The sequence below is a fragment of the Oncorhynchus mykiss genome, chromosome 13 (assembly GCF_013265735.2).
Source record: "Oncorhynchus mykiss isolate Arlee chromosome 13, USDA_OmykA_1.1, whole genome shotgun sequence".
In the NCBI taxonomy this organism is placed as follows: domain Eukaryota; kingdom Metazoa; phylum Chordata; class Actinopteri; order Salmoniformes; family Salmonidae; genus Oncorhynchus; species Oncorhynchus mykiss.
The window spans coordinates 37152117-37166456 of NC_048577.1; the positions used below are offsets into that span (position 1 = coordinate 37152117).

At 44.7% G+C, this 14340-nt stretch overlaps 1 protein-coding gene across 1 annotated transcript in view; it reads right to left on the reverse strand.

Moving 5' to 3' along the window:
• Positions 1 to 312: 312 nt before the first annotated feature.
• Positions 313 to 14340, reverse strand: part of LOC110485164 (potassium voltage-gated channel subfamily H member 4-like) — a 29592-nt gene continuing 15564 nt past the window's right edge. Inside the window, exons 5-16 of the mRNA XM_036940964.1 lie at positions 12716 to 12959; positions 11990 to 12147; positions 11102 to 11309; positions 10260 to 10454; positions 9439 to 9638; positions 7813 to 8062; positions 7296 to 7510; positions 7151 to 7189; positions 3430 to 3812; positions 3102 to 3181; positions 2765 to 2841; positions 313 to 2271 (exon numbers count right to left, since the gene is read on the reverse strand). Coding sequence (XP_036796859.1) covers positions 1192 to 2271; positions 2765 to 2841; positions 3102 to 3181; positions 3430 to 3812; positions 7151 to 7189; positions 7296 to 7510; positions 7813 to 8062; positions 9439 to 9638; positions 10260 to 10454; positions 11102 to 11309; positions 11990 to 12147; positions 12716 to 12959 — 3129 coding nt within the window. The 3' untranslated portion in view covers positions 313 to 1191. The remainder of the gene's footprint in view (positions 2272 to 2764; positions 2842 to 3101; positions 3182 to 3429; positions 3813 to 7150; positions 7190 to 7295; positions 7511 to 7812; positions 8063 to 9438; positions 9639 to 10259; positions 10455 to 11101; positions 11310 to 11989; positions 12148 to 12715; positions 12960 to 14340) is intronic.

The following is a 14340-nucleotide window of genomic DNA, read 5'->3' on the forward strand; positions in this document are numbered from 1 at the left end:
TGTTTGGGCATGTTGTGGGCATCAAATGCAGAAGCCCCCGTATTTTAGGGCGGGTTTATCTAAAGCCATTGGTCTATCTAAAGAGATATTGTTGGATGCTGAGTGATTGACTAACAATATTTATGTAATTGTGCACCACTACTGTGACCTGCTCAGTTTAACCTTTCAAGTTATTTCATTTTTCACTTCAGATGCAATTGTATTTCTCAGAGTCCCTGTTTTAAATATATATATATATATATATATATATATATATATATATATATATATATATATATATATATATATATATATATATGTTAATATTCTGTTTGCATCTTAAATAGCTTTATTTTACAACTAATATCAGTTACAAACAAACAAAATGATATACTACAACTCTTTCAGAGAGCACACGTTGTTCAACTCATTGCACGTCTTATTTCAGTCTCTGTTACCAAAGAAACAGTTAAATATACAGCATAGAAAAAGTCAGAAAATGATCCAGACACCAGAGCAAAAAGAGATGCAGAGCTATGAATAGCCATATTGCAGAAGAGGGAAAAACACAAATAACCGTAGGTCCTCTTTGGCCAGCAATCCTCTGGCAGGCTAGCCAAGAGACAATTTCTTAAAATAATGAGCACAAACCTTGGTCGTATGCTGTAATGTCCAGACAGCTTGTAGATTGAGCTCCACAGTGTGTTCACAGACAATAAAATCACCTAAAACCACATGTCAAAATGCTCATTAGGTGATGATACTTTCTATGTAAACACAATATAATGAAGGAAAGGGGTGGGGTTTGCTGTTTCCATGGCTGCCAGGTCTCAATGTGATATGTCTAGAGATACCCTCCGGTTAGTAATACCCAACTTTCAGTTCACAAGAAATACATAATAAACACAAAGCTGAATATTTTTGTAAGCTGAGTCAGCTTGTCTTCATAATCTCTGGTCCATATCAATGCTGTATTTACAGTCAAATTAAATAAACAGTACATCAAGTACAATCAGTGTCGATATTATGTAGCGTGATGGCTGTGTAGTGAACGTTTTAGACTGTCAAGCAATCATTCATTTCTCAGATGTAAACTCGAGTAGCATAAGAGATGCAATCAAAAAGGGAGAGTTGAGTTGATGGGCTCAGCGTTACTTTGCAGCAGTAATGACCCGTTTATTTATCCGGTCTCTGTGGGGCTCCAGACAGCTGCTAATGTGTCACCTCCAAGCCCCAGAGAGGCTCGACTTCCAGGGCCTGCTGTGTGCTGATGTTGGTCCCCTGGGTCTGGGACTCTGCCCGCTCAGCATCACTCTGCATCCTCTCAGGTCTCTCCCTGCCCTGTGGGTACTCAGTCTTAGGCCCTCCACAGTCTGGCCCTTGCCCTACTGGCTGCCCTGCCAGATGTAGGGATGAGTCCAGTGTGTGGACAGGGCTGGAGCCCACCAGGTCATTCTTCCTGGCTCTGTTGAGAGAGCCCTGCCCCTGGGTGGTCTGGTTGTGCATCTGATTATATGTTGGGCTGACAGACGTGTAGACCCCAGACTGAGAGCTGAAGGCGGTGTGGAGCTGTGGTTGACCGGTAGGGGTCAGTGAGACGTGGATAGGCGTTGGGGAGATGGACGGTGAATGGCTGCGGTCAGAGTTGACCTGGACACTCAGGGAGGGGTGGGACTGGCTGAGGCTGCCTGGGGAACATAGGGGACGAAAGGTACTGATGGTGGGGATGGAGGCTTTGTACTCAACCTGACCAGGACCCGCACCTGGGACTACTGGGAAGGCAGAGTTGAGGTTCAGAAGAGATGGCCCAGTCCGGCATTGGGAGTGGCCCATGTAGGGAGAGTTGGGTGTAGTTCTGGAGGTCGGGAAAGGCCTGTACTGGGCTTCAAGTCCCTGACCAGTGGTTATGCCTCTGTCCGAGCAGCACGGATGTAAACAGGATGACCTGGGATTGGACGTCTGGTGATGGTGTTCAACCTCCACCTTCTGACCTCTGCCCTGGGGGGGCACCCCACTGTAGGCCCACATGTTCCTGGCAGGGTGGCTGAGGGTGTCATGTTGGAGGTGAGATGGGTGAGGTCCAGCAGGCATACTGAAAGGCACCCGTGTCTGCCAGTCATTGGCAGCAATCATGTTGCTGCTGGGGTTGAGGTTAGGGGCCATCTGCAGGCCATAAGGATAGGTGGAGATGGCAGAGGGGTAATGTAACATGGTCACATGGGCCTGCAGGAAATGCATCATCTCATGGAGCTCCTTGGTCAGGTTGGACACCTCCTGGTTAAGGGTATTCATCTGGAAAATAGATGGCACGCAGAATAATGAAAGCTACAATCTGTTGCTTGGTTGAATAGTAATTATTCCAAGGCAGGAGACATAAGCATTCGAGTTCTATTGTCTCTTTCTAGGTCAGAAATGGTGGGAACCAAAAACAAGCACAGCCATAAATTATCAGTCGGTGTTACGTGAGCTTTCAAATCTGGAGCATCTCCAATTTAACAATCCTACATTTTATTTGAGGAAAAATGTCTTTCAATGTTCTCTTGCCTACATAGCCTGAGTGGTGTATTTAATGCTGAAAGTGTGTCAGGGATGACCTGTTTTTAGACACTCTTTAGGGTACAGCGAAAGTGGAGTACGGAAAATGAAGTGGGAGAACAAAAAAGTTTGTGTCTCTTGAGGTCTCTCTACCTAGATGGAGCATATCATTCATTTATCAGTTCATTGATACATCATTATGTTGGTTTATGTGTCCGTCTACTCCGTCAATGTGATTGTATGTTCCTACCTCTTTGTTTAGCTGGCTGATGTTCTGTCTCACCTCCTGTGTTTCCAGAAGTAAGTTGGCGCTAACCTGGAATGGGTCTATAAGGGGGATGGGATGGACAAGGATGGATGAGATCAGTGCTTTCACACCCCACGCCAACATAAAGTACTTTGCTCATACCATTTCATTTGTATGAGTAGCCTACTTGTACTGCTTTGGATCATTCTAAAAAAGCAATTTTCTGACCAATCAATTCAGTATCCTTGCCTAAAACACGTTTCTATTTACTGTTAGAAATCCACTGATAGAAAAACATCGTTTTTTGTAGTTAAACCATTGTTTAACCTGAGCCCATTACCTTTGCTATTGATCTTTGCCTCGCCTTGATCCACATTGAAGTGAAAAGACTGCCCATTATCCTCAATTCCATCCACAACCCTAGAGGAGATAGGAAGAGAGGTTCATACTTAAGTGGGTTATGATTAAATATGAAGTGATTTTCAGTTAAATAAATTGAACTGTAATCTGTCTTTGCTGTTATTACCGGGTAAATCCATTGGAAAATGTGATTTACTTTTTGGTTAATGGTTATAGTCTTATAATCCTACAAACCTTAGGTTTAGGTACTGGGCTAATGAAATACAAACGCTAGTCATTTTGATTGACAGTTATGTCTCATTACTCACCTGGGGCTGAGGTCCAGAGGGCTGACACAATGTAGGGAGGGTATGAGCAGCTTGGCTGGCCTATGGGATGAGCTATGATCTGTGACCATGGTGGGCACCGGGGCTAGAGTAACCTCCTCATTGGACAGCAGCTGAGGGGAGGGGTTACGGCCTCTGCAGCCCTGGGCTGGGGAGCGGCAGAGACGGAGTGTATTGACACGTCGAAGCTCCTCCCCCAGCAGGCTGCTGAAGCCAGGGTGGCAGACGGGGCTGCTCAGGCCATGCATCAGTAGCAGCCGCCCTTGGTGGGATGCACCAGTGGGACAGTGGCTCATGTCCTCACCAGACTCCACATCTTCTGCCTCCGCAATGAAGGGAAGCTTGTGGTCCTTATCAGCTCGCTCCTGAGGGGCAGAGGGTGGGAGAGGAGAGGCATGAGTAACAGGTTCTCTGTAGTTCTCACAAACAATCATGCATGTCTTCCAGTAGCCTATTGCTAGTGGAGGAGGAGAGAGAGTGTAGAGGGAAACACACAGAGTTTAATTTGATTTTAGCTGCCGGTAATGGGTAGCAGGGGCGTCATGCACCCTAAAAATCTGAGGGGGCACAGATTACATGAGGATGGCTGGGGGGTTGTCCGGAGGGGAGCTTGTTGGAGAATTGTTATATTTTTTAACACATGAAACAGCTTTCTCCTGCAATCTAGAGCCATAGCATTTTCTATGAAGTTGGCTTTAGCTAGCAAGCTAGATACTTTCCCAATCTCCCAACCTCATAACTAGCTACCAAGCCATTTCAGGCAAAGTTTGCTAGACTTTAGAAAACCAAGCAATTACTAAATGTACTGAATAATCTTAGTCTTTTACCCAGATTTTAGCAGAGATGCAGAGAAGCATATTTCGTTTCTTTAAAAAAATAACCACCAGACCGGTCAAGAGGTACGCTTAGATATAGAAAAATACTAGGATGTAATATCCTAGGCATTAGTGCAGTATATTGAGATTTGTGTAGAATAGAATTAGGTATAATGATTATGGCTCTAATTTGAAGGAACATTTGTTTTAGGTGTTTAGAAAATGCTAAATTCTCAGGGTCCAGCCCCCCTCCGGACCACTCCCGCTGCATCCTCACCTACTTCGGTAACAAGAGATGGTGTGTAATTTCCTTCTAATACAGTGCCTTGCGAAAGTATTCGGCCCCCTTGAACTTTGCAACCTTTTGCCACATTTCAGGCTTCAAACATAAAGATATAAAACTGTATTTTTTTGTGAAGAATCAACAAAAAGTGGGACACAATCATGAAGTGGAACGACATTTATTGGATATTTCAAACTTTTTTAACAAATCAAAAACTGAAAAATTGGGCGTGCAAAATTATTCAGCCCCCTTAAGTTAATACTTTGTAGCGCCACCTTTTGCTGCGATTACAGCTGTAAGTCGCTTGGGGTATGTCTCTATCAGTTTTGCACATTGAGAGACTGACATTTTTTCCCATTCCTCGTTACAAAACAGCTTAAGCTCAGTGAGGTTGGATGGAGAGCATTTGTGAACAGCAGTTTTCAGTTCTTTCCACAGATTCTCGATTGGATTCAGGTCTGGACTTTGACTTGGCCATTCTAACACCTGGATATGTTTATTTTTGAACCATTCCATTGTAGATTTTGCTTTATGTTTTGGATCATTGTCTTGTTGGAAGACAAATCTCCGTCCCAGTCTCAGGTCTTTTGCAGACTCCATCAGGTTTTTTTCCAGAATGGTCCTGTATTTGGCTCCATCCATCTTCCCATCAATTTTAACCATCTTCCCTGTCCATGCTGAAGAAAAGCAGGCCCAAACCATGATGCTGCCACCACCATGTTTGACAGTGGGGATGGTGTGTTCAGGGTGATGAGCTGTGTTGCTTTTACGCCAAACATAAAGTTTTGCATTGTTGCCAAAAAGATTAATTTTGGTTTCATCTGACCAGAGCACCTTCTTCCACATGTTTGGTGTGTCTCCCAGGTGGCTTGTGGCAATCTTTAAACAACACTTTTTATGGATATCTTTAAGAAATGGCTTTCTTCTTGCCACTCTTCCATAAAGGCCAGATTTGTGCAATATACGACTGATTGTTGTCCTATGGACAGAGTCTCCCACCTCAGCTGTAGATCTCTGCAGTTCATCCAGAGTGATCATGGGCCTCTTGGCTGCATCTCTGATCAGTCTTCTCCTTGTATGAGCTGAAAGTTTAGAGGGACGGCCAGGTCTTGGTAGATTTGCAGTGGTCTGATACTCCTTCCATTTCAATATTATCGCTTGCACAGTGCTCCTTGGGATGTTTAAAGCTTGGGAAATCTTTTTGTATCCAAATCCGGCTTTAAACTTCTTCACAACAGTATCTCGGACCTGCCTGGTGTGTTCCTTGTTCTTCATGATGCTCTCTGCGCTTTTAACGGACCTCTGAGACTATCACAGTGCAGGTGCATTTATACGGAGACTTGATTACACACAGGTGGATTGTATTTATCATCATTAGTCCTTTAGGTCAACATTGGATCATTCAGAGATCCTCACTGAACTTCTGGAGAGAGTTTGCTGCACTGAAAGTAAAGGGGCTGAATAATTTTGCACGCCCAATTTTTCAGTTTTTGATTTGTTAAAAAAGTTTGAAATATCCAATAAATGTCGTTCCACTTCATGATTGTGTCCCACTTGTTGTTGATTCTTCACAAAAAATACAGTTTTATATCTTTATGTTTGAAGCCTGAAATGTGGCAAAAGGTCGCAAAGGTCAAGGGGGCCGAATACTTTCGCAAGGCACTGTAGCTGTTCTGCTTTGAGTCAGTGCTGTTCCTTTCTCTTAGTGGCAAACATAGGAAATTAGGTGCACTGAGGTGAACTGCCTTCTTGGCATTTTCAGTAGGAGTCAGATTATTTAGCTGTTATGACCTCATTGTGGTTTATAATTGTTATTCCTCAGAGTGACATTTTTTCTGTCAGGTTATTATTTATTTTTTTACGTTTATTGCTACCAGACAATTTTCACATTCTGGTAAATTATTTTTGAGAGAATCAGTTAACTCCCACGCACAATGTAGAAACATTAACACGTGGACACTCGCATGTCATAGGAACACACATGCATGTGCACACACAAGGTCACACACACAAAGGCAAATGCCTAGTCCAACACCCACTCAAATATAAAAAAACAAGAGTACAAAATCAGCCTCACAGAGATACCGAGACACACTAATGACAGCCCTTTGTTAAGCTCTCAACAAAGGTGGAAAAATGGGGCTGTGACAGGTGCAATCATGCTTCTTTCAGAGTGAAGTTCTATCTGGGAATGGGCTAGATCAGAACATTGCGTGCAGCCTTTTATCAAGTTATATGTTCCCCTAAGAAGGAAGGGCAACAGGTCAGGGCCCAGAACCCTTATATCAACTTCAATCATTTAAATGTCTCTGTCCCAGACCAATATATAAACACTTTGAAAAATGGAATGATGAGTCACAAAGCCTATTCACATCTCAAGGTGTAAATATTTTACTTGGACATTTAGCTTAAAATATTCTGGTTATGACTACAAATGTGCTGAGCTCTGAATTGTTCTGAGCTCTGAATTGACAATGTGAAGCTGTGACTTTGTAGATATGTTGGCTGTGGCTGTAGGAGCATCCCTGAGTTATCTGTCAGTAGCAGACTGATAGGTCATAGTAATCCCCATCTGTAGTATAGTAATAAAAAGGCACACATTTACCTGAGAGAGCCGAGGGGACCGTGAGAACCTTGTCAGCCCCTGGACAGTGAGTCAGAATGAGTCACAATTCCATTACAGTTTACACAGGCCACACAGAGTAAAGTTTGAGTGAGTGAGTGATTGAGTGAGCATGTGTGGTTCTCACCTCTGCCTCGCTGCCCTCTCTCAGGTTGTAGGTGAGGTTGTGGTGGATATCAGAGCTGAAGCGATTGCCATACTCTGGGTAGAGGCCCAGGACCTCCCTCAGGGCACGGACACTGATGTGTTGCAGGTCACAGTAGGTCAGAGCCTTCACGTCCGCATTGGTCTTGATCACCTGGTCTTGCGCTGTCAGGTCTGCCCCAATCAGATCACCTTTGCCTAGAGACAGATTACCCAATTAATAATCTGAGTTGACTTGATGCTTCTCTCATACACTATAACGACAACATCCACATTGCTGGGATAACAATTGATGGATAAAGAAAACTAGCTCCCTATTCCCCGTATAGTGCACTGCTTTTCTGGCCAAAAGTATTCCACTATAAAGGGATTCAGATTCCACTTCAGACGCGGCCAAAGAGTTGATAACAGAGACGGAACGCCGACACGAGAGACAGAAAAAGGAAATTATAAAAAGAAAGTGTACTCCAGAACAGGGAAGTGAGTTGTCTAAGACGTACCCAGGATAGCAAGGACCATTTCGTCCTTCAGCACCTCTAGAGACCCAGAGCAGACAAAGTAGTTGGCCTGCAGCGCGTCCCCCTGGCGGATGAGGTACTCTCCCGGGGCACAGAACGAGGTCTTGATGTGCAAGGAGAGGGAGCGCAGACACCCCCTACTGGCCCGCTCAAACACTGGCAGCTGCAGGATGTCCTTGTTCAGGTGCATGGCGATGTCCGCACGCAGTTCGTCTGGGAAGTCATGCAGCAGCTGACAGGAGGAGAGAAGGAGGACTTCAGCACCCACAATGCAATGGTTTTGTATCAGATTACAGATCAGATTGTATCAGATTAGAGGTACCAGAGAGGGACAGTGGTGTCCGAGGATCAAGGCTAAAGGAATGCTCTTGTCATATGAGATACGAGACAGTATAAACCAAGTTCAAGCCTATGAACACTGTGTGGACAGCCAATCAACAGTTATTCACAAACATGTATTCTATGTGTTGTTGAAACACACACAATTCTCAGTGAGTATACAATACCTTGTATTTTGTGTTGGACTCTAGCTACATTTTGGCGAGTGGCTACACTCTTCAATGTACAGTAGTTGTTTTCATGGAAGCCTTCTTAGATGACTCAAATCTCTACATATAATGTGCACTGTTGGTCTGTTTCACTAACGCTAGCCTGGCAGTAGCACCAGCTAAGAGGTGTAATACATTTGCAAGTTCTCGGGATCCTTCGTAGCGTCTGTTGTCGCCCCTTCAGCGGAGAATAAATTATGAAGCTGATGTCGAGAGGGTGTAAATGAGTACCAACATGTTTAATCCTATCGCCGTAGCCTAAAATGATTTATGAACTTGTATTTATTCAGGGTAGCCCAAATGAGACCTTGGCCTCATTCACAATGGTGCCCTAAGTACAAACACCTTCTCACAAACAGGAAGAAAAATGTGCATTACAAATAAATAAAAAATAACCACACCTCAACACCACAATATCAACAAATAATACTCTAGAATCAATCGAAACAACTGCAATCCCAAACTGCCGAATCAAGGTGAAAGGAATTTTGTAGGTCGTTCCTACAATAGGGAGCACTTTTAGGCAATACTAGATCTAAGCCCATCACTGTGAACAAAAGACTACTTTCTAAAAGAACCAATCTAACCTCATTGGGCAGAGACTGAGAGAAGATTGGGAAATAAAGGTGGAGATGACCTAGATGTAAAATGACATGTCTGATTTAGAATCCACCATCCCATACGGAGACACGACTAGACCACGAGGCCATTCATGTCTGAATGTGACAATACACACCCACACTGTCAACACCATCTGATCGAAAGACCTTGGCAGGGATACAAAAGATTTCTTTCGAAAAGATTTATTTCGAAAACTACTCCCAACATAAGGTGTACTCTTTCTGAAAGGCTAATTATTTACATCTGAAAATATATAAAGACCAGTCTGTCAGTACAGTATGTTTGTCTACCCTAATGGCTGCATCCCAATGGTCCATTGTTATCCTAAAGTGTGCACTTGCCCACTCCCCATCAGGGATTTGAAAGCATTGGATTGTTGTAATCATTGGCCGGAGTTTGTTACCACCATTGTTAAATACATATGTGTCATGTGACCCACCTCGTTGGCGTTGATGCCGTTGTTGACAGACCAGGTGGTCTGGAAGTACTCCAACATCCTCTGTTTCAGCAGCTGGGGCAGACGGTGCACACGGATAAAGTCCTTGATGTCCTTCATACGCGTGTGGTAGAGCGAGCGCCGAGAGTACATGCGCTGGATAATGGCTGTCACGTTACCGAAGACCACTGCATGCATCAGGGCTGCAGGTCGGAAGAGGAACAGGGAACATGGGGGTCAAGGAGTATTACAAGATTACTCATTTGAGCTCAAAGCACACACATATGCAGAAGAGAGTCATACAAAGCCATCACCATGCCTTAAGTCTTTTTTTATAGAGATTTGTGAAGACATCTTAATAAGTGTTTTCAAGAAGTCTTAATAAGACAGCTTGTGTATCAAGATGTCTACTAACACTGCCTTGCTTCCAATGAACGTACCCCCCATGAGCATGATGCAGATGTACTTATCCCCATGAGAATATTACAGATGAAATGATTCCCCATGAGCATGATGCAGATGGACTTACCCCCCATGAGCATGATACAGATGGACTTACCCCCCATGAGCATGATACAGATGAACTTATCCCCATGAGCATGATGCAGATTAACTTATCCCCATGAGCATGATACAGATGAACTTATCCCCCATGAGCATGATGCAGATGTACTTATCCCCATGAGAATATAACAGATGAAATGATTCCCCATGAGCATGATGCAGATGGACTTAACCCCATGAGCATGATGCAGATGGACTTATCACCCATGGGCATGATACAGATGAACTTATCCCCATGAGCAAGATGCAGATGAGCTTACCCCCCATGAGCATGATGCAGATGGAGAAGATCTTCTCAGCATCTGTGTTGGCACACACATTGCCAAAGCCCACACTGGTGAGGCTGCTCAGGGTGAAGTAGAGGGAGGCGATATAGGCACTGGGCATGGAGGGGCCGCCCATCGTACTGTTGATGTACGGGGTCTCCAACCGCTTCCCGAGCTCCTGCAGCCAGCCTGGAGAGTACAGCAGGACATGGTGGACAGAGAGTGGGAGAGGGAGGGAGAAAGAGAGAGGGGGGAAAAGTAAGAGAGAGGGAGGGAGGGAGGGAGGGAGGGAGGGAGGGAGGGAGGGCAAAGAGAGAGGAGGAGAAAAAGGAAAATGCATTACAGGGATCTGATAGAAGTCCCGTGAAAGAGATGGGGTTGTTTTTTCCTTTGTGTCTGCTTGACTTTCCATCCAGAGGTGATATTACAGAGTGTGAGGCATTCTTGCTGGGAGTTAAATTAGATAGTCACTGTAGGGGGGACCAGCCAAACAGTCTCTGTCCATTACTCTGTGACCTACACTTGCTGTGAGGTTGACTGGGAGGGTGTTATGGAGGGTGATGGACTGAGAGACCAGTTCAGAAGCATTTAGGCTTGTCCAGGGACCGAGGGTGCAAGGGGGCCATAGCATCTAGCTATCAGGCAAGTGAAACGAGTTACTGTGTAACAGACACACGTAGAGGAAATAGTGGTCACACATGGCTGCTTCCTACAATAAGCCGAGGTGCTCGACAAAAGGAAACGTCCTGTTGATGTGTCTACTGTGTGAGAGTGGTGCAACAACCACACGCAATATACACACATTCACACGCGAACACTAACAAACAGGCGCTCACCTATATCCCAGGTGACAGGGTCGCTGCTCTCTATCTCCTTGCGGCCGATGACGTACCAGACGCAGGCCATCCAGTGGGCAAGCAGGGCGAACACAGACATGAGCAGGGTCAGGACCACAGCACTGTACTGGGAGTAACGGTCCAGCTTCTGTAGCAACCTCAGCAGCCGCAGCAAACGCACCGTCTTCAGGAGGTGGACCAGCGAGGTCTGGACAGGAGGTAACGGACATGTTTACATGCAACGATTCATGTAGAGATGACCATTTGCATTGTGACAAGTGTAAAGGCCAAAAGACGTTAGAGGGTTGAGTCATAGTCCGGTTAAAGTCGTCAGACATTATGTACAGTATAGACGATCTATCCTCTGTACTGAAATGATATCTCCAGGGACACGGTCTAGCTGAGATGCAGTGAGCAAACATTCCTCCTACCACTCCAATATCCCACTTCCCCCAGAGGCTAAAGACGCATTCATCCGTAAAGAACAGCACATCTCTTGGGAAGCTGGAGAAACAAATGATTGGTGGAAAAAAGGGGTAGTTGAACAGTATCACATCTCAGAAGCCCAGGTAAGATTAAGTGAGAAGGCTATTGGCTGAGATTTTAACAGTGAGACAGAGAGAGAGAGAGCGATGGGGAGTGCAGCTAGTGGATAGGGGGAGGGACACTGGAGAGAAGGAAGGAGCAGTCAATAAAGCATGGAGGTGGCAAGACCTAATCCGTTACAATTCAATGCTCAGGGGAAATAAAGAAGACCAACAACATATTTTAAGAGGGAAAACGATTATTCTGGGAAGGGCTATCAAACAAGCACTGTCTGTTCAAGATAGGATAAGGAACTGCATACACACGCAAAGCCAAATGCCCATGACACCCATACAAACTCACCACTGTGATGTTGAAGGCGTAGAGGAGGTCAAAGGGCAGAGCAGCGATGAGGTCTATAAAGAACCAGGTGCCACAGTAATGGAGGTAGATTGAGCGGGCATCGTACACCACCTGACCCGACTGACTCACGAAGGTGGTCCTAAAGTTCAGGATGATATCTGGGGAGGAACAGAAAGCAAACCCAGCAGGACATGAGCAAAATAATATTTTATCCTTTACTCAATTACACAACAAGTGTGTAAGGTGAGTGAATAGGCTATTACGTTCCAGCATTTTTCCAGGTGAGCTGTAAATGCTAATTATGGCATGACACCAGCGGTTTAGAATAACACACAATGTGATGACAATTTTGTACATGAATGTCACTGCACATAATTACCATTTCCTCAACTTAAAAAAGCCTGAGCCCCATCACAGCTGTTTTAGGATCACACATCCATCGGAGACAGGAAGTCTCTAATTGTGGCTCAAAATGGGAGCTGTAACCAGGGGTGACACAGACACCATGATGAGTTGGTAATGCAGGTGGGTGAGCGAGTACAGTCAAGTGTGACCGATTTCCAAGGAAACACCCACTGCCACAGCAGGAAAGAACTGTTATTGATCAACTATATACCAGAGGAGCTAGATACTGGTGCCAATTCATTTAGCCACCGGAGTGATATGACATTTACCATTGGAGTACTATGTTGCCACTCTCAGTACTGTTACACAACAGTATGTTACCTAGAATGAAGAGCATTTCCACTGCGATGTCACTGGCAATGGTGCTACGGGAGTCCCAGTCAGTGTCGTCCTGGTGACTGACGAAGCAGACATTGAAGGGCACGGTGACCGCCACGTAGAAGGTAGCCAGGAGGATCAGCCAATCCCACAGGGCCTTGGATACGCTGTAGTGGAGGAGGATGAAGCGGGACTTCTGCACCGCTGCCACCTTGTACTCTGGGAGAGAGGGCTTCTGGAATACACTCTGCAGGGAGACAGGGGCCAAGGGTCACAGGTCATAGGTCCCAGGTCACAGACAAAGCCCAAGACACCACAGTGGCACTTGTACTTATGAGAACATCTCAAGAATGCAATGACACCTAATTGCCCTAGCTACATCAAAATCAGTGTCTGCACTCCCTTGGCCCCAATCCAAACTCCTCTGTGGCACAAGAGAGGAGGAGTAAATGTTCCTTTTAGGAAAAAAGGACGTCAAATCAAATCAAAGTTTATCGGTAGCGTACACAGTTTAGCAGATGGTAAAGCTGGGGGCAGCAAAATAATTGTGTTTCTAGCGCCTAACAGTGAAGTAAAATGTCAAGCAATTACCCAAATAAACAAAAATCAAGAAACATCTTAAGGGTTCAATGGCATCTTTTCAAGACAGAAATAACCATCATGCAATTCGTGGCCATAGGCTCACAGCAGTAGTAACTTCAGAAACAGTAGCAGGTACTCTAACAGGCCTGGGGATCAAATGGAAGCTCATTTGACAATACATGAAAGACCGATAGAGACCATTATCAACATGTTCTGTTCGACACATATGCAGAACCACTGACTTTATCCTCCATAAATGACTCAGTATGAGGGAGATGAAATATGGATGAGGTACTATGGAGATCCCTTGAGGTAATGAGATCTGAAAGTAAATTCCCTCTGTCGTTCTTCAACATGACTAGAGAGGCTGCTGAATAGGTCAGCAGAACCTCCAAGTGGGAACCCTTGGTGGGATAATAGCTGGGTACATTATGGGAGATAATTACTTGGTAATTGGAGGATTTAGATGCACAACAACAACTGTCACAGCAAAAGCGCATGTTAGAAACTTTTTCAAACCATGCCACATAGCCCATGCTGTTGTCAATGGTAACCTCATTTTCTACAAAATCTTAAACAACTGATCCCCATCAAGTATGTAAAAGGTAGGATTCGGAAAGAGTGAATTGTCATACATTTCATTGATATTTTAAAGTTTTAAGTCTCTCAGCATTTAACGGTACAATTGACGTATCTTTAAACAACAACTAGCTCATATAAGACGTGTTTAAGAGAGGAAGAGGGAAAAGGTTGAAAATCCTAGGTTCTATCTGTCCACTGCTGTGTCATACTGTGCCCACTCTTCCGGTACTTTCCTTTAATTAGTGAGATGATACCCCAGCTTTCCCATGTCCCAATCTGCAAAAGGCCACACTGCGTCTCTCTGTTGCTCTATATATATACCAGCACTACAAAGACCACACACAGCAGACTGGAGCTTCAAAGGCTGCCTGATCAATTCCTCTATCTGGGCCAAGCTCAACCTTCCTCAAATGGATAGGTAAATGTCACCACACTCTTATATGCTCCCTAACACGTCTGCTCAA